This window comes from Calidris pugnax, unplaced genomic scaffold (genome assembly GCF_001431845.1).
Source record: "Calidris pugnax isolate Ruff unplaced genomic scaffold, ASM143184v1 scaffold337, whole genome shotgun sequence".
In the NCBI taxonomy this organism is placed as follows: domain Eukaryota; kingdom Metazoa; phylum Chordata; class Aves; order Charadriiformes; family Scolopacidae; genus Calidris; species Calidris pugnax.
In genome coordinates, this window is record NW_015091098.1 from 570,964 (window position 1) to 593,997 (window position 23,034).

Consider the following 23,034-nt stretch of genomic DNA (forward strand, 5'->3'; position numbering starts at 1 on the left):
CCCCCCCCCCCCCCGCCCTGAAACAGGCAGCGGGCGAAAAGGCGGGAAAATAATTACTACAAACAAATGAGCACAAACCCCACAGAGAGGGGGCGGAATTATCGGTATTCCTAATGAAACACTGCCGGATTAAAACACTTCTGTCGCCTGGAGTAATTTCTTCCCTCTAACGCCTCTGTGGCCGCCCTCGGCCCCATTGAGAACCACCCGCCCCTGAAACTGAACTGTTTGGGTTTTTTTTTTTCCCCCCATGTTTGCAAACATTTCTGCTCCCGAGTGAAATACGCAAACACCCCTGGGGCTGCCTGAGCGCACCTGCCCTCATTACTATGTCCTGAACCCCCTTTTAATCCCAGTAAGTAGTGGCATTTGACTGAAATCAGGCTTTTAAAAAATAATTTTAAATAGTAAGAATTATAAATTATTTTTTTTTCCTTTTTTTTTCCCCTCAGGGACACGGAGTGGGGTGTTCCCCGGAGGCAGCGGGGACTGTTTGCCCCACAGCCCCCCATTCCTCTGCTGCTCCCCTCAGAGGCAGCCTGCTGGGGGCCTCGGCCGGGGGCTGCCAGCGGGGAGGGAAGTTCCTTGAGGTAAAAAATTGCTCATAAAGTGTTTTCTGTAAGTAGGCATCGACCGCGAGAACTTCTCCATCACCCGTGTGTAGGTCTGGGGGTGCGGGTCCCCATTTTCAGCCTCCTAGCCTTAATTTTGGGGGAGAGGGGCTGTGGAGGGCTGAGGAGAATGCGGCCTAGCTCATCATTTGGCCTAAAGGTCTGTCATAGCGTGGCTAAATCCAGCCCAAAAATGCAGATAAAAGGCCAAATATCATCCACTCCCTCAAATACTGCAGTCCGAGGATCAAAAACAGCCTGGGCTGAGGAAAAATAGTGGGTGCTGGCATTTCCCCTCTGAAGGCACAAGCCCGAGCCGTCCCTCCCTCACAACAAAGAAATCCCTGTCGCCATCAGCAGTGGGGTCAGGATTCCCCAAGATTTGCTTTCCACTCACGATTATTCACCGATTTAAATGCTTACAGGACTGGTTTGCACTAACAATCTGATATAGAGCCTTCAGCACAAATAAAAATATGTTTTCTGTAAATTGTCAGTGTAGGCCAGGGGGTAACAAGTACTAACATAACTCCATGGCTGCACTTGGTGCTCTAAGGTTTGTCATCCGTCGCTAAAACTCATAGTTTTTATTTGCACTGACAAGGAAAAAGGGAAAATTGGGGGAAGGGGGAAATAAAAAAGGAAAAACAAAACACCTGGTGAGTTAATATTTGAAGCAATTCATTTTATGCGCTCTGTGAGGGAGACAGGGAAACGGAAATGTTCCAAACCAATCTGCAAAGTAAACAACCTTTTGCAATAAATGTTTGCCAAATGCTAACACAGGGCTCAGAGAAATATCAGGGCAAAAGTGCATCCATTAGCGGGAGTTTAGCGACTGCTTAAGGACAAGAAACATTCTAGAGCCGGTTTAAAGTTGAGGCTTTCTGCCTTGTAAACAAATTAGCTTGTAGCAACAAATAAGATGACCCTTCTCGGCTAATATTATGAGTTCAGCTTGTTAAATATTTAACGTTTACCTTTCAATTTTCCAGTCTGGATTAAGCAGTTCTCTAAACAAGCGGTGTCCCAGCAGCAGATGGAGATGCACAGACCATTGCCCCGCTCTGGCTGAGCTCCCTAAGAAATAAAAAAAAAACCAACCACATTAAGTCAAAGAGGAAGCAAATGGGAGCTTTCACTAAAAGTCTCTAAGCTTTGGCTTCGAAACTGGCTGCTTGTACTCATTTTTATTTACGTTAATTTTATGTAGCTCTGCTTTACATTAAAATAGTGGTAGTCGATTCAACTTCAATCAAGTTGAACAGGAACAGGCTGGAATTGGCTGAGCAGTTCTGAAAACCTCCCTCGTGGCAAAGTATTTCTTTTCTTCCATATAACACAATCGCAGACCCGAGGTAAGATTTAAAAAAAAAAAAAAGACCTGAAAAGGCCATAAATCCTTACAGTACAGTCCTGCTCTGAAGACAGTACAGTGAGTGGGGGAGGAAAAGAAAGTATCATAGGATTGTAACTTTTTTTCTAAAGTAAGAATGGGAAATATCTGTTAGATATAGCCTTAGCTTAGTGGTGGTCTGGTTTTAAACGGGAGCGGGGCTGCTGTATATGCTGTACACAAGGAATTTAAGCTGTCTCGAATCCACAGTTGTGGGTGTAACGTTTCCACTGACTCCAGGCTTTGCTTTCTTTCCTTTTAGAAGATAAACATTTCTTCATATGACCCTGTGTTTATCTATAGGTGGTTTCCTGATTGTCCTTAAAGCTGTTACACCAGTTTTCTGTCTGGTGCTTGAATCGCGTAAAAGCCTAACAAAGCACTAATTTTAGCAGCAGTTACATTCGCTCGTCAGGCTCGTGAAAGTTTAAACTCCAAGCTTGTCTAGCTAGCTGGAGCTGGACCATACCTTAAATTAAACATGCTTCCAGTGAAGTATCACTTCCTTAATGGTACAATGCAAACTCTATCCAGCGCCCAGGCACATGGCGGCCAAACCCATTTGTAACACTGTTAATTAAATGCCCCACATTCTCCCAGTTGTCAGGACAAACACAGTGCTCCCATTGTGGATGCGGTAATTTCGCTCAGTGGCGCATTAGAGAGAGGTCTGGCTTGCGTGCTTTGGTAATAAATATGAAGGACGTTTGGAACTTGTTTTCTGTAATTTTTTTGTAAATTTTTAATCTTTGGAACAATGAGGTCTATTCTCTGAGCGTTATTTCCCACTGATGGTAACTGGGATGTTGCGCTGCAGCTTGGACGGGTTCCAGTTGTGTTACTACCAGCGCTGCCAGCTCTTGTAATTACACTGCAGCACTCACTCTCTTTGGCAACCTCCCTGCAGCCTCAGCTGCTGGAATCAAGAAACAGTATGAAAAAACCTCAGTTAAAAAAAAAATTATAATAATTTTAAGAGGCAGCGAGTCAGTAAGTCATTGTTGCCTGACAATGTGAAGCCCAGCTATCCTAGAGACTCAGAAACCAGAAGGCAAATCAAAGATAATATGTTTATTGATCTTTTAAAGCTCATTAATTACTTTTCAGACCCTCATGATTTTGGGAAAGCCTGGATCATTGACTTTTTTCACATTGCAATACTATATAATTTATTTGTATGTCACATATACAGCCATTAAATGCAATGAAGCCATGGATCAACTTAAATGCTGCAGGAAAATATGGTTTGAACCATCGCTTTGTTACTTTTAATCTTTTCTTTGGTCATATGCAAGCATGAATAAAAGTAATTATCACTCTAAAGCAATTAAGTAACATGAAAATAATTTGAATAGGATACTTGTAACTTTTTACTCTCCCATTGAATAACTGGAGTAACAAGGGAAGAGAATGTTATTAATTACTGTAGCTTTTACCATCCCATAGACTTCCTCAAGAGTTTCCATCTAGAATTGTCTTCCTGACTTTCTGATGTCCCTCTCATACGATGCCCCCGTGGCTTTTATCTTCTCCTCCTCTAAGATCAGCCGAGTAATCTATTCTCTGAGGCTTGGAATTAGAAAATTATTTAGTAAATTGCATGTCATAGCACTGAATTACCTATGTATGAGACAAGATTTTCACACTCCATTGCTGTGTCTACAACGGAGAGATTCCCTCTTAGCCTAGTTTTGGGCATAGTATTTCCCCGACTTTGAAAACAGGATTTTCATGTTTTCTCCCCAGGTTAAAGTTTATGGGAGGAACAACACGATGACATCCACCGCCAGGACCAGCTACACCTCGGCTCCTCACCAGAAACACCGGCGCAGCAGCCATCGCTCCAGGCAGTGCGGCAACGCCGCCGACACAGATTCCCAGTCTCTGTCAACACTCGGGTATTTTAAAACACTTCCATTAGAGATCTTTCAAATGGTACTGAAATATCTTTCAGGTGAGAATCCGATAACAAAGGTATCACTTCCAGTATCTGAAAATTACCACAAAAGTTTCCCATTCAGAAAAAGACATTGTTGTTTAAAATGTTTTACCTTTTAGGTGGTTGAAGTCACTCTGTGTGACTTTATTCTCTGAATCTTCAGCTACTTCCAGTATCTGAAAATGACCACAAAAGTTTTCCATTCAGAAAAAAGACATTGTTGTTTAAAACGTTTTACCTTTTAGGTGGTTGAAGTCATTCTGTGTGACTTTATTCTCTGAATCTTCAGCTTTTATGTGTGAAGAAGAAAATGACCAAAATGTAAATGATAATTACAAACTATTTGAAGTGGGGTTTTTTTGCATGTTATGTGTGAAAACTATTCCTTAGATCTGTCCATTTCTAATTACTATGGTTTGTTGGCAGAGGAGATAAACAGTAATTAAATTTTGTTTTATTTGTAAATCTTATTTCTTGGTCTATTTTTGAAGTAAGATGAAGTTATTGACTAGTGATCAGCATTTTTCTTGCAGTGAAGATTTACAAGTATTCTGGGCTTTGCTTTTTTCAGTGAAGGATATCAGCATGCTGAGCATGGTGTCGAAAACCATCAGCAACCGCCTTATTAATTACATCTCAACCCCGTCAGGAAACCGAAGGCTCTTATTGCAAGACTTTCATAACCTTGAGCTACCCGGCAAGAGAGAAGGATCCTATATTTTAGAGCACTACAAATCTCTAGGTGATCCTTTAATGCAGATGGTAACAATTAGAGGGCAACTGAACTCGGTTAAAAGGTTTCTTCTGTTATATGCATTGATTGGTAAAACACTGAGGATATGGCCCAAATCATTCACTTTGAGAGGGAGCTGAGTGAAGTTCCTCCCCATACCATTAAGTCGCGGGGGGAGGTGGGAGGAATTACCTGAAATGATTCCAAAACCTCTTAGTTATGGAAAAAATAATGTGTGTTTCTGCCTCCTCTGTGGTTTTTCTTTTTTTCACGTGAAACGGCGAGCAGGGCTGGGGCAGAGGATCAGTTCTCAGCAGTAGGTGTTTCCAAATTTACTGTGTTTGGACACCACTGCTGGAAACTGCAGCAGAACCCACAGCTCCCAGGCCTCATGGTAGCTGCAGGAATCTGGCTGCTTGGGCCACCTCCGTGGATCCCTCCGGAGCAGCTCACATTCCTCCCTCTGGGAAATGCAGCCTGATGCTGAAGCAACCAGCAACAGTTGCCCTCGGAAACCCTGCCTGAGTCTGCTTGAGATGTGCTGCAGATCACATTCCTCTGCTTAGAAAAGAACTAAAAAATGTTATCCCAGTTGTCAGTGACTCGCATCCTCCTTGGCAGCTTTGTATCAAAGTTCCAAGGCTGAAATGGGCACGAAGAACACATTTTCCTCTCACTCTTAGCTTAAGGGCAATGTGACAATGTCTGCACTTGTGCTGTCACGGTGTACTGTGTGCTTTCGGGCTGAAAAGATTCCCTTGGTCTTTCTCTCAGCTGCTCAGACCTCTTTTGGCCCAGCGTAATAGAAATCTAGATCAAAATACTCTGAATTTGATGGTAATAAGGAGTGCTGGACATCCTCAAATTCAAAATTGTTTGCTTTTTACCTTTTCCATTGATTCTAAGTCATTCGGCCTCTCACTCAGAAATGCTGCCTCGTGCATCTGGAATGCTGAAAATTGCCTTCACCCACCCATTATCAGTGTTCTTCCATCAGAAGCAGAAAAATTAAATCCTAATTTGGTCCACACCAATTTACTGTTACCTAGCTGATTGAAAAAGATTGTTTATTTGACAGAGAAATAAAATGCCCCCATGGTTAGATGCAGAATTATAAGTATGGTTTGAACGGAAGACATTAAGTAAAGGCATACATAAGGTAAAGGAACACTGTTAAAATCTTTTAGACCAAAGACCTCCTACTGTAAGCAATCTCTGTAGTTTTTGAGGTATTTAAAAAATAATCTTAGTGTTTTGTTTTTAAAACAAAGCTCAAAACCCTACAATTCTTTAAAAAAAAAAAAAAAATCAAAATTAGTTTGGGCTTTGTAGTCACCACAATCAAAATGGCAACTTGTTATTTAAATGTAGGCGTGAGCCCATCACTATAGTAGGCCTAGTAGTAAAACTATTCAAAATGTAAAGAACATTGGCAATATCTGTGTCATCGGTGGAAGCCTCAAGAGAACGTTTTTGTTAAGAGGTCAGTTGTAAAATCAATATTTACTTTACGGCAGGAAAGTCTGGACTCAATGGGAAAAAAAAAAAAAAATCATTCCGGCTCAGGGAGCCTGTGCAGGGTCTACATATTGCATAAATCTCACTTAAACTCAGGCTCTGCCTCCTCTCAAGTCCATGGTATCATCTTGTCGGGGGGTCAGAATTTCAGTCATTGTTTAAAACACTTGATGTGGCACGGTCCTTCCTCACAGGGTGGGTTTTGCTGCACAAAACCAGTAGCAGCACCTTTCCCTCAACCCTTTTTACTCAGCATCATTTTGCCCCGCGCCGATGGCTGTGTCCTGACTTGCAGCTACAACCTCGTAACGGTCTCAGCTATCCTTCAGGGAGTTCTCTCCAAAGCCTAGGCCAGTCAATAGAAAATTGACTTGACTGAGCTTTGGAGCATGTCCTGGGGCTGAGGAATAAATTCTGTCTGTCATGTAGGAATGCTAACACACGGCTAAATGGGGAAAGAGCCCATTTAGAACCACGGTAAATGCATAAAGTACTTTTCAATGTTGGAGAAGTTACGTGGGTTTTGGGAGACTGACAAAAATTCAGAAAAAAAGTTTCCTCTTTTTTTTTTTTCTCATTCTGGCTCAGGGAGCCTGTGCAGGGTCTACATATTGCATAAATCTCACTTAAACTCAGGCTCTGCCTCCTCTCAAGTCCATGGTATCATCTTGTCGGGGGGTCAGAATTTCAGTCATTGTTTAAAACACTTGATGTGGCACGGTCCTTCCTCACAGGGTGGGTTTTGCTGCACAAAACCAGTAGCAGCACCTTTCCCTCAACCCTTTTTACTCAGCATCATTTTGCCCCGCGCCGATGGCTGTGTCCTGACTTGCAGCTACAACCTCGTAACGGTCTCAGCTATCCTTCAGGGAGTTCTCTCCAAAGCCTAGGCCAGTCAATAGAAAATTGACTTGACTGAGCTTTGGAGCATGTCCTGGGGCTGAGGAATAAATTCTGTCTGTCATGTAGGAATGCTAACACACGGCTAAATGGGGAAAGAGCCCATTTAGAACCACGGTAAATGCATAAAGTACTTTTCAATGTTGGAGAAGTTACGTGGGTTTTGGGAGACTGACAAAAATTCAGAAAAAAAGTTTCCTCTTTTTTTTTTTTCCCCTCCCTCAGAAAAAAAATTCTGTGGATTTCTTGATTAATTAACAAACAAGATATATATATATAGAGAGAGAGATTATTCTGGCAGAAGTTTTGGAAGAACAAGCTGTTAACCCATTTTCTATCAACAGCGTGGAAAAAAATGCTGCTTAACAAACAGCTGTTCCACGCTATAATGAACTCCAGACTTTGACATCCTAAACACATACCATTTCAGCCCTGTATAGGAAAATAATTTTACCTCTTAGCTATGTTTTACATTAACAGGGCTTAGAATATTTTCAGAACATGTGGCTATCTTGAAAAAATTTTGGAAGCTCGGCTTTCCATGATGTAAGGGGAAAAAAAAACAGCGTTCCCCACAGTGCTGTTAAGAGAGGGGCAACAAGTAACATTTATTTCCAATATTTTTAACGGCTGTAATCCTCAAACCAATACAGTCATGTTAACAGGGCTCCAGCTGTGACTAACAGGGACTTTAAAATGACACAATAAATAAGTTACGGCGCAGGAAGCTTGTACACGCCCTGACATTGTCTCTTTACTAAAAGATGGCCCCGCCACAAAAGAACACGCCCCTTCTCCAAAGCACAGATGGCTGTTTGTGCTGCCTTTTTTTCTTTGCCTTCCAGAAGCAGGCAGCTTTTTCGCACTAGTGTGTGCACACGTGTGATGTGAGCACTTCAGCCAATTCAGTAATGTAGAGCTACAAAGGTGACGAGGGGCCTGGAGCATCTCTCTTACGAGGAGAGGCTGAGGGACTTGGGGCTTTTTGGGCTGGAGAAGAGAAGGCTGAGGGGGGATCTGATCAACACCTATAAATACTCAAAGGGTGGGTGTCAGGAGGATGGGGCCAGGCTTTTTTCAGTGGTGCCCAGGGACAGGACAAGGGGAAATGGGCACAAACTTGAACATAAGAAGTTCCATCTAAACATGAGGAGGAACTTCTTCACTGTGAGGGTGGCAGAGCCCTGGCAGAGGCTGCCCAGGGAGGTGGTGGAGTCTCCTTCTCTGGAGACATTCAAACCCACCTGGACACGTTCCTGTGGGACCTGCTCTGGGTGGACTTCCTTTGGCAGGGGGTTGGATGGGATGATCTCCAGAGGTCCCTTCCAACTCCATATCATTCTGTGATTCTATATGTGTTTTCTTCACAGGATTGTTGCTTAAAAGATGCACACTGCTATTGCCCACAAAAGACAGGCTAAAGTATATACACAAGATTCTCTCTGAAGTAAGTTCACGTTCCTTTCACTGCTGTTTGAAATTGTCCCTGAAATACCATTTCTACAAGGCAGTTGTTAGTTGAATTATGCCCTTTGCTGGCCCTTTGCTGCAGTTTATTGCTACCTTGTAATGAATTTATTGATTTGAAATCAGTCTCTTTTTAATAATAATAGAAAAGCCTAAGCCAGCATATTGAACACAAGACTGTTCTGCTGAGATTTCATACTCCGATATCAATGGTTTTCAACTTTTCTAGCACACTACAAATTGAAGAAATTTTGCAGCGGAAGAGCACAGCTCTTCATAGAAATTTTACTCTCCTGAAAACAAGGTTGCTCTTCTTTCCTTAATTTTATACACCCATTGGACCACAGTTTTGAACGTAATGCTAAGCCATAACATGGTACTGTAACTTCTTTCCTTGTACAATAAGGGAAGAGAATCCTTCTGAATCTCTAGTCAGCATTGATGTACACAAGCAGTACAGAGAATTTTCAATTGCAGGAATTAGTTTATGGTCAGTTAAGATAAATTACTGGTGTTTTGCACTTACAGGTTTCCTGTTTTAAGCTTAACGGTTGTGCAAGTCCTTTGCATTGTTTAGGATTACAGTGCTATGGGGTATTTTTACAGGTACAGTATCTTATGGAGAGAAGGCAAGTATCTAAAATATAAAAGAAAATTAAGGTAGCTTTCTAAGTTAATTTGTGTTTTTGCAAGATATTTAGAAGTATAAGATGGTTTTGAGCCTTGGGATGTAGGGGGGAAGGTATTTATTCACACAGTTCCCCAAATTTCCTTTCTGGTTGTTAAAGTTCCCAAGACTCTTGAGAATTCCCTGGTCTGGATTTCACTACCAACCAGTCTGGATTGTGATTAGTGATTTATTATCTAAGAAGACATGGGAGAAGGGGAGCATTGTATTTCACACCTTCAAATTCACAAATCAACAGCAGAGATGGTTTAGTTTAAAAGTGAATGGCTATACACATCGTATACCAGAATATTTTTTTTTAGCTTGTGGTAGCCTAAAATTGATTTAAAGAAAAAATAAATCAGTGTCAAATGAATTAGTTCAGCAATCCACGGCTTATTTACTGTGATGACTGCTGTGATTGCAAATATGCAGTGAAACACTGAGGGTAGGACCTTTTTAACACTACTTGAGGTGTTTTGATTGTGAAGTGTTAGAATTGCCATGATGGAGGCTTTACTGGAGAGTAGCTTTGTTGAGAAAGATACGGAAACAGATTCTCTCTTAGAAGAACAGGCATTTTGAGTACATTTTAAATGCATTTAAGTCTTAGAAACGTGTGCATACAGGCGCTGTATAGGCATTACAGTATTTGGTAATACAAAAAAAAACCCTGTGATTGCCTTTCCGTGGTTAAGAGTTAGGGATAGTTATTAGTGCTGGGACATTTGTCTTTGTAGCAAATACCTTTGTGCACTTTTCCACATAAGGTTCAAAAATAAGCTCTTGCCCCTGAATGTGGAAGGCCATTAGCAGCTTCTGGTTCTGGGCTGCGTTAAGGTTCAGTACAGCCTCTGCCATAATGCTCCACGCTCCAGGTACGACACCTTCCCTCACTGTTCCTCTGATAAAATTGCAGGACAGATCGTATTCTCTAAATGGCATTGTGATCCAAATCGATGGCTCAATCTATTCATTTTCATCCCCTCTCTTTTGTAACCATCAGATCCTAACAGCGGGCTGGGATGAACTGGAGTGTCACCGGGTTTTTAACTTCCTCTGCGAGCTGAGCAATTTACCCCGTAAAGTACAGACTGTTGTCAGCAGCAAACCAGGTAATCATCAGAGCAGACAAAAGTCCTCCAAAATCAAAATGTGCTCTCACAGAGAATTCAGAAAATGGCTCTTGATTGCTGCAAACAAAATGTGTCCAGAATTGAGAATGTTTTATCTCAGTTAAGCCTCGTAGCACCGATGCTTTCCTGTCTCTCACATACGTTATTTTAGCTCGAATATTACACAGAAAGTGTGCATTCTAAAGCAAATACTTGGCATTTATATAGACAGATACAGCTATTTTTCTTCACCAAAAGCAAAGTAAAGTGTTTTTGTCTTTGACATGTATCCTGTAGTGGAGAGAGTTGTCTTGAGAGGTGTTTAGTCTTTGAATCATTCCACTATCAAACCAAAGCAGAAGTTTTGTATATACATAAACAGTAACATGGACTTGCATCTTTCCTACTCTGCATCAACTCCAGTGAAATTGATGGGAAAGGAACCAACGTAGAAATCAAGTGATGCAGTAAAAAAAGTTAGGTTTAATATTTCTGAAACACAACGCTGACAGGGCACACGCCTCTCAAGACATTCTCCTGTTACCCAGCACCAAACTGGGTATTTCTGTGGCACGCTTTATACACAGCCACATACACGCTTCCTCCTGTTCCCACTCACTGATGCCATCAGAGAGAAAAGATCAGAGTAACCAAAAACCAGAGCTGAGAGCCCCTGAAGACATGCAGGACCTGCTGCAGTGAGGCACCACAGGGTGCATTGATAGATTTGACGGCCTGAAAAGAGCCAAACTCAGGAATTAACAGCTGAGAATTTAATTAAATCCTCCTAGATGTTCTTGAGCAGCTTTAAGAAAAACCCTTGTTTCTCTTCCTATAAAAAAAGTGTTCATCTTTGAAGCTTATAGCATGAGGCTTAACAGATTTATAATATCTACATTCTTTTACCCCAGGGAGTGCCCGAAAGCTAGAGCTGCGGATCAGGTTATACTGTCGCAGCGTCTTGTTGAACCACTGGATTCATCGAAGTGATTCTGCCTTTTGGTTGACTCGTATTTTAAAGCCGTGGCCCATGGTCAATCAAGCTCGCCTGCTGTATATCATCTTTGGGCCAGTGTCCTCTCTTGATGGCAAGTAGTTGGGGAGGGGAGGGAAGGGAGGGGGGGTAATTTTCAAAGTTTGGTCTCTGAGAATTAGATTTCCATGCAGGATGCAGCATTTCTGGAAACCAAACCTTATGCAAATAAATTGTAGTTGTATTGCCTAGAAAAAGTTGGTCTGCTTAACCCGACCTCACTAACATATATAAAATACAGAAATGATATATATGTGTGTATATATATATATATATATATATAAAAGTTACAATTCAGGTGAAGAAATTACACCTCTGTTCCTCTACTCTCCCCTGCTCTAAGTAGAGTTAGCTTGAATGTATTTCAAAGAAACACCTATTTCCCTGAAGAAAAGCACTTTCTCACTGAATTATCAGACCCAGGTTTCTTTAAATCACCCTTTGATTGCATTTATATAGACAGATACAGCTATTTTTCTTCACCAAAAGCAAAGTAAAGTGTTTTTGTCTTTGACATGTATCCTGTAGTGGAGAGAGTTGTCTTGAGAGGTGTTTAGTCTTTGAATCATTCCACTATCAAACCAAAGCAGAAGTTTTGTATATACATAAACAGTAACATGGACTTGCATCTTTCCTACTCTGCATCAACTCCAGTGAAATTGATGGGAAAGGGACCAACATAGAAATCAAGTGATGCAGTAAAAAAGTTAGGTTTAATATTTCTGAAACACAACGCTGACAGGGCACACACCTCTCAAGACATTCTCCTGTTACCCAGCACCAAACTGGGTATTTCTGTGGCACGCTTTATACACAGCCACATACACGCTTCCTCCTGTTCCCACTCACTGATGCCATCAGAGAGAAAAGATCAGAGTAACCAAAAACCAGAGCTGAGAGCCCCTGAAGACATGCAGGACCTGCTGCAGTGAGGCACCACAGGGTGCATTGATAGATTTGACGGCCTGAAAAGAGCCAAACTCAGGAATTAACAGCTGAGAATTTAATTAAATCCTCCTAGATGTTCTCGAGCAGCTTTAAGAAAAACCCTTGTTTCTCTTCCTATAAAAAAAGTGTTCATCTTTGAAGCTTATAGCATGAGGCTTAACAGATTTATAATATCTACATTCTTTTACCCCAGGGAGTGCCCGAAAGCTAGAGCTGCGGATCAGGTTATACTGTCGCAGCGTCTTGTTGAACCACTGGATTCATCGAAGTGATTCTGCCTTTTGGTTGACTCGTATTTTAAAGCCGTGGCCCATGGTCAATCAAGCTCGCCTGCTGTATATCATCTTTGGGCCAGTGTCCTCTCTTGATGGCAAGTAGTTGGGGAGGGGAGGGAAGGGAGGGGGGGTAATTTTCAAAGTTTGGTCTCTGAGAATTAGATTTCCATGCAGGATGCAGCATTTCTGGAAACCAAACCTTATGCAAATAAATTGTAGTTGTATTGCCTAGAAAAAGTTGGTCTGCTTAACCCGACCTCACTAACATATATAAAATACAGAAATGATATATATGTGTGTATATATATATATATATATATATAAAAGTTACAATTCAGGTGAAGAAATTACACCTCTGTTCCTCTACTCTCCCCTGCTCTAAGTAGAGTTAGCTTGAATGTATTTCAAAGAAACACCTATTTCCCTGAAGAAAAGCACTTTCTCACTGAATTATCAGACCCAGGTTTCTTTAAATCACCCTTTGATTTCCGCTGCAACTACCACTGTCCCTACAAAAGTGATGGAAAAGAATAATCTCACAATGACTGAGTCATGTTACCTGAATCCCCCTCCCCTGACTCTGCTCTAAGGCCCAGTTTATCACCTTCCTTGTTTTAAACAAACAAACAAAGATACTTTGTCACTTACTAGCAGTTGTGATTAATATATTGCTCAGGACATGTGGTTTGGCAGAAAATGATAGAAGCACCAACAGATGAGACCAGTCTGAAAGGTCTGGCAGATGCAATTAAGCTGCTGTATGATACAGAAGCTAGAGAATGGACAGCAGATGATGTTATCAGTCTTGTGGATGAGCTGTCAGGTGTGTTTTTGCCTTTATCATTAATCCATAGGATTATACGCTCACATCTCCTCCAAATCTGGCAACGAGTGTGTTTCAAACACACAGATTCCTTGGGAAACTGTAATATTCCTCCCAGTAGCTGTGGTGTAACTGGAAAAGTCGTTATGCTCGGGAGCCAGGCAGTAGCTGGGAGTGGGAGAAACCAGCCCAAATCCAGGCTGCCTTTCCCCAGCCTGAAATACTTTTGGAATCCACGCAAAGCTTTCAAATTCAAGTCTTGTCTAGCCATTATTGTCCAGGCCGTGTAAGCTGAAAACATAATGTTTGTTCAAGCCAAAATTCTACTGAACAACATTAATGGCTACACTGAAAGTTAGTTTTGGGTGAGAGCGTATCACGGAAGCTCTGGGGAAGAGCTCTAACAGTATTGCTGGTAGGAATTGCTGCAGTTGTATTCCAGAGGGTATTCCCTCACCGGCTCTGGTTGGTACCAAAGCCAACAAGTCGTAAATTCCCATCTTCCAGACTAGTTTTTGTGGCACTCCTTTCTTTCTGTTCAAAGACCACTAAAATCCTCTCTCTTTTATTACAAAGTTGTTCCCCGGGAGTGGCTCCTGGAGAACAACGCTCGGTTTCTCATCCTGAGCGGGAACAGCATTTGCTTCACTTTCATGGCCAGCAAAGCTGTGAACGGGAGGACCCTGGAGTTAGCCAGGCTTATGGTCTTCCTGGCCCTGGTGAGTACGAGCCAACACAGCAGGCTCCACTTTTTGAGCCTTTACCCCCAGATTTGCTTTCTCAGACTTGAAAGCTGTTTCCCCACCTACTCCTACAAACCAGGAGTAAGTCCAGCGAGGGGCTCCGTGCTCTACCACCCTCCGTTCCCTGTCCAAGCACATCTCCAAAGGTTGAGGAGTTCCTCCATTAGTGCACAAACAATAAAAACAACCTCTGTGTCCCCTTATAACAACCCCTAATTTTCCAGGCCACAGCTGCAAAAATGACCCAGCGCGGTACTGAGGGATATGGTGTAGGGGAGGACTTTGTAGAGTAGGGGAGATGGTTGGACTCGATGATCCCAAGGGTCTCTTCCAACCTCAATGATTCTATGGTTCTATGATAATAGTCAATTCTCAGATTTCATCTTGCCTTTTATAGCATTGGACTCATCCTAGAAGGTGTGTTTCTAATATTTCCTGTGCGTGCCAGGTGTGCGAGAAGGACCTGTACTGCATGGACTGGGCAGTGAAGATGATGCAGAAGGTCTGCAAAGTTTTCGGCACCCCGGCGGAGAGGAACAACTTCCTGCAGTGCGTGGAGAACGTCTTTGCTCACATGATCATGGACACGCTGCAGGCCGTGCTCTCGGGTAAGGCTGGAGCCCAGTGAGACCTCAAGCCACACAGTTAGAGGTGGCATCTCAGCCTGTCCTCCCCTCCCATGCCAGGCAGGGCAATACCCCAGCACCTGAGGTTTTTTGATAACACAAACCAATCCATCACGTGCCATAAATGGGAAAGACACTTATTTTAACCGATCTCTCGTGTCTAAGAGACGCCAGGCAGGGCAATACCTGAGGTTTTTTGATAACATAAACCAATCCATCATGTGCCGTAAATGGTAGAGACATTTATTTTAACCGATCTCTCGTGTCTAAGAGAATCATAGAATTGCCCAGGCTGGAAGGGACCTCCAAAGGCCATCTAGTCCGACCTCCCCGCAGTCAGCAGGGACACCCCCAACTAGACCAGGTTGCCCAGGGCTTTGTCGAACCTCTCCTTTAATATCTCCACTGAAGGGGCCTCAACCACCTCCCTGGGCAACCTGTTCCAGTGCTCCACCACCCTCACAGTGAAGAACCCTCTCCTCATCTCCAGTCTAAATCTGAGATTGCCAGAGCCACGGATGGGGACACCAACAGGCGTTTAAAATCCACCCCAGCAGCGCGTGGGGCCTGAGGTCCATCAGGGCTCTGTCTGAGCGTGGGCCCTGGGCTCCTGCCAGCCCCTGCAGCCCAAGGAGCTGCAGTCCCTCCCTGTCCACAGCTTGTCAGCCTTGATAAAACCCCCTGTCTGATGACGATTGCAAGCCATAAAACCAAACAGCCTGCTTGGTTAGCACAGCTTTGTGTCTCAGCACACAATTGCTCTTGTCCATCTCCGGACAAGCTGGTGAAGGAACTTTGGAGAGAGTCTCCCGTGTTATTCCCCAGCTGTCCTGCCATCAGGTGCAGGAGCTGAGGCCTCATAAATCTACGCAGAGGCTGCTGATTCAGCCTGTGCTGAAAGCACCGAATGAGGAAGATTTATCTTCAAAGAAGTCATTTAGTTTCACTAATCGTTTAAAAAAAATGGTTTTCTTTGCCCTGGTAGGGGACCGCGATGAAGAGGACAGCAGCTTCTTGAACTTGTTTCACCTCGTAAATGCACAAGCAAACTTCCACAAGGAGATCCTCTACCTGACCATGAGAGGCAACGGCAGCACCGCTTGAATTTTACAGACTCTTGCTCTATTCCTGCTGGATTTTTCTGGTGTTGGGTTGTTTTTTTTTTTCCCCCCAAATATTTGCAAAGCAGTATCCAACTATTTCTTGAATTTCCATCCTGGTAAGAGCTGGAGGAGTGGGTGACACACAGGTCAGCTGAGGGGGCTCAGGGAGCATGGGGGACCCCAGGGTCTGCAGGGGGAATTCTGTGCCCTTCGCTCCTCAGGGCCGTGCTCAGACACAGGGAGGAAACGGGCCAGGGGCCTCTGGTTTGGGAACATAAACCACATTCTTTTCCCACTGTGTATGTTTGCACACACAATAAAAATGACATGGTTTTCATATTTGATGTGCTACACAAATGGGAGAATGTTATCTTAGTTCAGAACCGAAAACATTTTGATCTTTTGATTTTGTTTTCTCTTGGGAACGGGGGGAGAAAGAGGCAGACATCATTAGAGCAGCTCAGCTCCATTTTTCCAGTTTGCCGGGGTCTCCCTCACTAACTCTTACACACTCCATAGATTGTAACTTCAGTTTTAGCAGAAAGAGGCGATTCCTGAAAGCAATTTAACTGCTTTGATCAAGCAGAGCAATTTTTTTCCCCCCTCAAAGCTACAGGTGCCTTTTAACCATCAAGCAGAAAAAATTTCAGATCCCTCTCCCTGCCTGGTGTGAGAAGTGAATATTAAAGTGTATTTGCCTTTGTAGGACTTTGCTAAGTTGAAGACACATGTTAAATGCTAAGATCACTGTTTCATTAAGGTATATAAATGTTTGCTACTCATTAGAGGTTTTGATTTTCTGCTCTATTGCCTTCAAACCAAAAAAAATGTAACGCATAATAAAAAGCACTTACTTTACGGTGCGCTGGTTAGAACACGGCGTGTGCTTCACGTTATTAAAGGGCCGCCTTCTCCCCCTGAACCACTTTCCAAAGGCTTCAGTGTTCCTTCAGCACCAGATTTCAGCTGCAGGGCCCCAGGTTTGGGTTTGGAGGCCCGGCTTCAGCTGCTGGAAAGGGCTAAATGGAGCTGATTTATCTCAGCTGCCCCCACTCCATGTCATCAGTAACGAGCTGACAGCTGCTCGGCCGTGGTTTCCTTGGAAGTTTGCACCTTAAAGGTTCTTGGGCCGTTTATCAAATATACACTTACGGACAGGATTTGGCTACTTTCAGGGATATAAACTTGCTGAGGCTCTTTGCGGCGAGCCGGTAGATGGCAGAGGTGAAACCTTCCCCAAGAGGAGTGTCCGCTCCCAACTCCCTTCTAACAGCCCTTTTTTCTCCCTGTTTGAAGGTTATATTTCAGAACACGCTGCAGTGCCGTGGCCGTGCTGCAACCTCCTATTATCTCTAAGGAAGCCAAACACCAGGCTCTGCCTGAAATGCAGTCAGTGAAACTGAAACCCTCCGAAACCAGCGCTAACGACCTCAAAACGTGAAGAGAAAGCAGCCGGGGAAAGGCTGGGGGGGAATCCCACAGCCCGGGTCGTGAGCTGGAATCGCTGCCAGGAAATATCCCTGGAATCCAGGGGGAGGGAGAGGGGCCTGGACCCACCGCCCGGACCCACCACCTCTCCTGGAGAACCCTGGGGCTGCTTCCCCCCTCCTCAGTGCCAGGGGCTCATGTCTCCCAGCACCCAGTGGCCACAAATCACAGCCCAGCACTAGGGGGGCCGTTGTGTCACCGCAGGGACACGGGAAAAGTCACTTCTTAAATTCACTGGTGGCCGGTGACAACCAGGAAACAGACACAGAATCCCAGAATCTTCTAGGTTGGAAGGGACCTTAAAGATCATCTTGTCCAACCGTCAACCTAATTTTGACAAAAATAGACACCCACACAACAAACAAGGAGCATCATCACTAAACCAGACCTCCCAGCACTACATCAACCCAGCTTTTGAACACCTCCAGGGATGGGGCCTCAACCCCCTCCCTGGGCAGCCCATTCCAATGGCTGAGAACCCTTTCAGTGAAAAAATTTCTCCTAATATCCAGCCTGAACCTCCCCTGGTGCAACTTGAGGCCGTTTCCTCTTGTCCTGTCGCCTGGGACTTGAGAAAAGAGACCGACCCCCACCTCTCTACACCCTCCTTTCAGGGAGTTGTAGAGAGCAATAAGGTCTCCCCTCAGCCTCCTCTTCTCCAGGCTGAATAACCCCAGCTCCCTCAGCCTCTCCTCATAAGACTTATTCTCCAGACCCCTCACCAGCTTTGTCACCCTTCTCTGGACCCGCTCCAGCCCCTCAATGTCAGCTCTGCCAGCACGAGCGGGTCAGTGCTGCACGGCTGCCAAGCATGAAATATTGATGATGTTATTAATTATTATCAACTGCTCTTTTTTTTAATTATTATTATTTTTCTTCCTCACACAACAGTTCAGCAAGCATTTGGCCTGTGGTGTTGGTACACACGCCGGTGTTTCCTCCAGGCGAGGAGGAACCTTCCTCCCCAGGGGATCAAAGCTCCAACCCACCGGAGCGGAACCTCCCCAACCAGTTTTGTTCAAACTGGAAAAATGACACCGACCTTTGCCGGTATCGCCCCCGGATCGGCTCTCCCAATTAAACAACCCTGGGCTAATCACGTCCAGGTGGGTGCCCGCGGGCGGCACCGTGTGCCCGCCCAGCCGGGACAGTGAGACTTGGGAAAATGGTGGGGTTTTTTTCTTCTTCTTCTTCTTCTGCCAAATTTTAACCGTTGCCGTGGGGAGTCGATAAAACCCTCCCGGGCAAGAAGCGAACGAGGAAGCTGAGATTGGGTGCTCAATCAGCTCAATCCCAGGGTGGAACTGGCTGATTTGGGGCATGGAGGAAGGGGTTAGCACGCAGGGCTGGGGGGGTTGTAAGGCCCCATGGGGAGGGGGGGGAGAGGAGAGTTCAGGGTAAGAGAAAATGGTTGTTTCTGGTTTCACACTCAGCTGAGTTTCCATTCCATGCATTCCTCGTTACTCACCCTCTTAATCACCGCAGATGTTGACATCAGATACAGACTCACCAAGCAGAGCTTATTGAGAACATGACTTATGCTCCCAGAAATTCCTCCCAGAATATTTCAAGCTTCTGATTTCCGACTATATTTGGTGGTGGTGGAGCCAGGAGAAGCTTTTTGGTATCTCCAGGGCTCGGTGACGAGGGGCCACCCGGGCCGAGGGCTGGTGCAACTGGGAACACCAGTGCTGGGGAGCAAAGTCACCAATCTCCTGTTTCTCCCAGGAGTTTTACTGACAGGAGATCGCAGTGTCAAGTATCCAACTGGCAGCACCGACCACATCCCGCGTTCCCAGACTCGGAAATCCCTTTTCTTTCTGGAAACACCGTTTTCTGAAAGTCTTATCAGCCCATTCCTGCCGGCCCCGACCCTCCCAGGGTCCTGTTCTCTCCCACCCACTCCTGTGACGGTGCCACAGGTAACTCATGGGACACCAGTTTTCCCCATTTCAGGTGCTTATTGCTTTTTTAAAAAATAATATTCCTGGGAGAGACCAGGCACATTGAAAATTTTGACTTTGGGGGGGATGAAACCTTCAGTCTGAATCCAGCATCGCGTGTGGCTGGGAGAGGGGCTTCATAAAAGGACAGGAAAAAATCCCTCCGATGCCCCAAATCCCTCCCCAGACCACTCAGAGCTGGGGGGAAATGAAGCTCTGAAATGTTCTTTCCATCCCACAGAAATTTCCATCGTATTAAAAAATGTTCTTTTTTTTTTTTTTTTCCTTGTCTATGCTGGGATGAACTGAGACTTCCCAGAGCTTCCCTGGAGACGAGGGGACCTGTGTGAGAGAGACCCACAGTGGGGTCCCCACGGTGCCTGGAGTGGGGACCCCTCTGCAGGAGCTGCTGCTCACGCTGGGGGACACGGAGGTGTCTCCTCCTGGTTTGCTGGTGCCTCCTCCTTCTCGGGGCTCAGGGGGTGCCCTGCCAGGGCTGGAGCCCCCCTGCTGTGGGGACAGGCTGAGAGAGTTGGGGGGTTCAGCCTGGAGAAGAGAAGGCTCCAGGGAGACCTTAGAGCCCCTTCCAGTCCCTCAAGGAGCTCCAGGAGAGATGGGGAGGACTCTGGATGAGGGAGGGGAGCCCTAGGAGGAGGGGGAAGGGTTTGACACCAAAAGAGGGGAGATTGAAATGAGATTTAGGAAGAAATTCTTCATTGTGAGGGTGGTGAGAGCCTGGCCCAGGTTGCCCAGAGAAGCTGTGGCTGCCCCATCCCTGGAGGGGTTCAAGGGCAGGTTGGAGGGGGCTTGGAGCAACCTGGGCTGGTGGGAGGCGTCCCTGCCCAGGGCAGGGGGTGGCACTGGGGGGGCTTTAAGGTCCCTTCCCACCCAAACCATTCCATGGTCCCATGATCTCTCCGCAGAAGCAGGGTTTGCTCCCGGAGCCGAGTGTGCTCCGGCCCCTCGGTCGATGCGTTTCAGCCGAGTCACCACCAGCTCTCTCTCCCGTGTCATTCCTCTCTTTATTTTACTTCCTTCAACATTTTTCGTTAAAAATATAAGTGCTTATTCTAAAATTAAACCCGACCGACCTCGGAAGCGCTCGTCCCGGGGGGCTACGCCAGGCGGTTGGGGCAGGACCCTTCGCACCCCCCCCCGGGGATGCCACCTGTGTCACCAGGAACAACTGGGGTCTCGGTAGTGGGGTGTCACCTCTCCCCTGACACCCCATCTCCCTCCTGAGCCCCCCCCTCGCCGCCGGTGCCCCCCCCAGTGCAGCTCCTCGCCCCACAGAGGGTTAATCCTTTTCCAGAAGGCTCCGAGGGACCAGTCTGTGGAAGAGAAAGGAGATGCTGGTCTGAGCTGGATCCCAGCCTTGAGGGGGGACCCCGAGGTGGTGAAGGGTGGGACTGGCAGCAGCCCCCCCCTCCCTTCACCCAGAAACACCCCCCTCCCCTTTTTTCCTCCTTTTAAAATGATGCAACCCCCACCCCTTCTTGCTTCTCCCTGACGCTGTTGTATTTCTCTCCCCCCCGGCGCCCTCAAAGGCTGAGACAGAGCAGCTTTTCCCAAGGGGAAGGGGCTGGCAAACCCCTCGGGGAGCCCCCAGCAGCTGCACAATGGCTGGAAAAACCTTCTGGGGGGGGCAAGGTGACCCCCCAACATTTATAACCCAAACCCTGGTGCCCGCGTTCCAGCCCCAAGCAGGAAACAGCCGGGCGGAGGGAGCAGCAGCCAAAGACAACAGCATGGAAAAATCAGAATTATTCCTTTCCCCCCCCCCACCCCCCAACTCTCCTTCCCCAGCAATGAAATCCTGGCTCACCTGGGGGATGCTCGGATGGCAGGGCTGAGGCTCAGCCCCATCTTCCTCCCCTGCCCGGCTCTAGAGCATGTAGATGATGTAGGAGAGGACCACCAGGCCGATGATGGCGAAAAACATCAGGATGAAAATATCCAGCATGGCGAGTCTGGGGGAAAGGGGGGGGACGCTGGGCAGAGAGAGCGGCCGCTGGGCTCCACGGGGACCCCCCCCCACTTTTCCCCCCTCCCTCTCCGTGTCCTTCCCCTCCCCGGCGGCTCCGCTCAGGATGGAGAGATGATGCCGGAGCTGATGGAGCCGCTTCCCAGCCGGCGGGTGGAAAATAAAGGGATAATAAACCCGGGCGGGCAGATGGGATTTCAGCCCCCACCGCCGCCCTAAAGCTGCTTTGCCCCCGCTTCCTCCTGCCCAAACCACTGCCCAGCTTGATGGGGGGGGGGGCTGATGGTGATGCCACCCCCCCATCCCCCTGGTTTTCTTCCCAAAGGGCCCACCCTTTGGGAAAGAAGCAAAAAATGATCAGGGTTAGTTTGTGGCAAGAATTTCATAGAACATGTCATTCTGGTTGGAGAAGAGATTTGGAAATGTGGACCTTAAAAGCCCAAAAAGGGTCAGCCAGGACCACTCTGAACTCTCGCCTTCAGGAGCTGGGTCCCCCCCCGGGTACCACAGCACCGCTGTCCCTGTCACCCCCCTGCTTCAGGGGGGGTTTAGAGCAATAAGGGTTAAAATCAGCAGCGACTGCCCCAGGCACCCTTTTTATTCTGATTTTTTTTTTTTTTAGCTTAGCGCTGCAGAGGAAAATAGCATCCTTTTCCACGCATCTTCAAGGTGGGTTTTTTTACCCCCCCCCCGCTGCTAAAAGCTGTCATTGCTGAAAAATCCCCCCTTGAGGCTCCGAAGGCTTCGAACTTGTCTTAAAGCCAAGCCAAGAGCAAGGGAGGAGGCAAAAAGCCACATCCCAGGGTCACCAGTGTCTCCCACTCCCAGGAGAGCCCGGCAGAGACGAGGACCCAGCTCCAACAGCCCCCCCAAAGCCCCCAAACCGTGTCCCAAGGGAGGGAGGAAAACGGCCAGAAAAGCCACCGCAATCAAACCCAGCACAATCGGCAGGTAAAAATTATACTTTTATTTTTAATTCGAGTAAACCGGGGAAGAGAATCAGTCGGTTTGTTCCATTCGATGGTTCAGTTAAAAAGGCCAAATAACATTTTTTTGTTGTGTTTTTTGATTTTTTTTTTAATTGGTGGGTGCTCAACCCGACGGGGAATAAGGAGTACACGAGGACAAACCCCAATCAAGCGACGGATCCAGAAGAAAAAACACGTTCTAAAGCTCAGCACAACCAGGGAAGCTGGGATGGACGAGGTTCTATTTTACATGTGATGAGAAGCAATTCAGCTTGGAATTTTTCTTTCCTTTTTTTTTTTTCTTTCCTTTTTTTCTTTATTTTTTTTTTTACTATTTTATTCATTTCTTTATTTTAAATACAGGTTTAGGTGCTTTTCAGCTATGAAAAAAGGCAAAAAAGTGCATAAGTCGAGAGAAAAGGCAGACCGACGGGGAGTAAGGAGTACACGAGGACAAACCCCAATCAAGCGACGGATCCAGAAGAAAAAACACGTTCTAAAGCTCAGCACAACCAGGGAAGCTGGGATGGACGAGGTTCTATTTTACATGTGATGAGAAGCAATTCAGCTTGGAATTTTTCTTTCCTTTTTTTTTTTTCTTTCCTTTTTTTCTTTATTTTTTTTTTTACTATTTTATTCATTTCTTTATTTTAAATACAGGTTTAGGTGCTTTTCAGCTATGAAAAAAGGCAAAAAAGTGCATAAGTCGAGAGAAAAGGCAGAAATCAAGCAGTAAGAGGTTTGTTTCCCACAG

The 23,034-nt window shown here is 45.7% G+C and overlaps 1 protein-coding gene and 2 long non-coding RNA genes across 3 annotated transcripts in view; 1 reads left to right on the top strand and 2 right to left on the bottom strand.

The window, feature by feature from the left end:
• Positions 1-16,982, bottom strand: part of LOC106897341 — a 21,100-nt gene extending 4,118 nt beyond the window's left edge. The window contains exons 1-2 of the long non-coding RNA XR_001413759.1: positions 16,752-16,982; positions 1,592-1,691 (exon numbers count right to left, since the gene is read on the bottom strand). This is a non-coding gene — a long non-coding RNA (uncharacterized LOC106897341). The remainder of the gene's footprint in view (positions 1-1,591; positions 1,692-16,751) is intronic.
• On the top strand, positions 3,761-16,755 carry FBXO47 (F-box protein 47). The gene is made up of 10 exons (XM_014957931.1): positions 3,761-3,961; positions 4,518-4,688; positions 8,468-8,544; positions 9,093-9,170; positions 10,238-10,346; positions 11,258-11,434; positions 13,279-13,425; positions 14,002-14,144; positions 14,617-14,776; positions 15,780-16,755. Exons 1-10 carry the CDS (start codon positions 3,781-3,783, stop codon positions 15,896-15,898), a joined length of 1,362 nt encoding a protein of 453 aa, XP_014813417.1. The 5' UTR covers positions 3,761-3,780; the 3' UTR covers positions 15,899-16,755.
• Positions 16,983-20,331: 3,349 nt separating the features above from the next.
• LOC106897344 lies at positions 20,332-21,550 on the bottom strand. Its single transcript, XR_001413761.1, has 2 exons — positions 21,154-21,550; positions 20,332-20,659 (listed from the first exon to the last, which is right to left on the bottom strand). It is a non-coding gene; the product is annotated as an uncharacterized LOC106897344 (long non-coding RNA).
• Between the last annotated feature and the right edge of the window lie 1,484 nt (positions 21,551-23,034).

What these genes read in the sequence shown, in the direction of transcription:
- FBXO47 (XM_014957931.1), top strand. Translation starts at nt 3,781, where the DNA reads ATGACATCCACCGCCAGGACCAGCTACACCTCGGCTCCTCACCAGAAA. An exon ending in TCTTGTGGATGAGCTGTCAG is followed by an intron (nt 13,426 to 14,001) that starts GTGTGTTTTTGC and finishes TTTATTACAAAG; the next exon opens with TTGTTCCCCGGGAGTGGCTC. An exon ending in GCTGCAGGCCGTGCTCTCGG is followed by an intron (nt 14,777 to 15,779) that starts GTAAGGCTGGAG and finishes TTGCCCTGGTAG; the next exon opens with GGGACCGCGATGAAGAGGAC.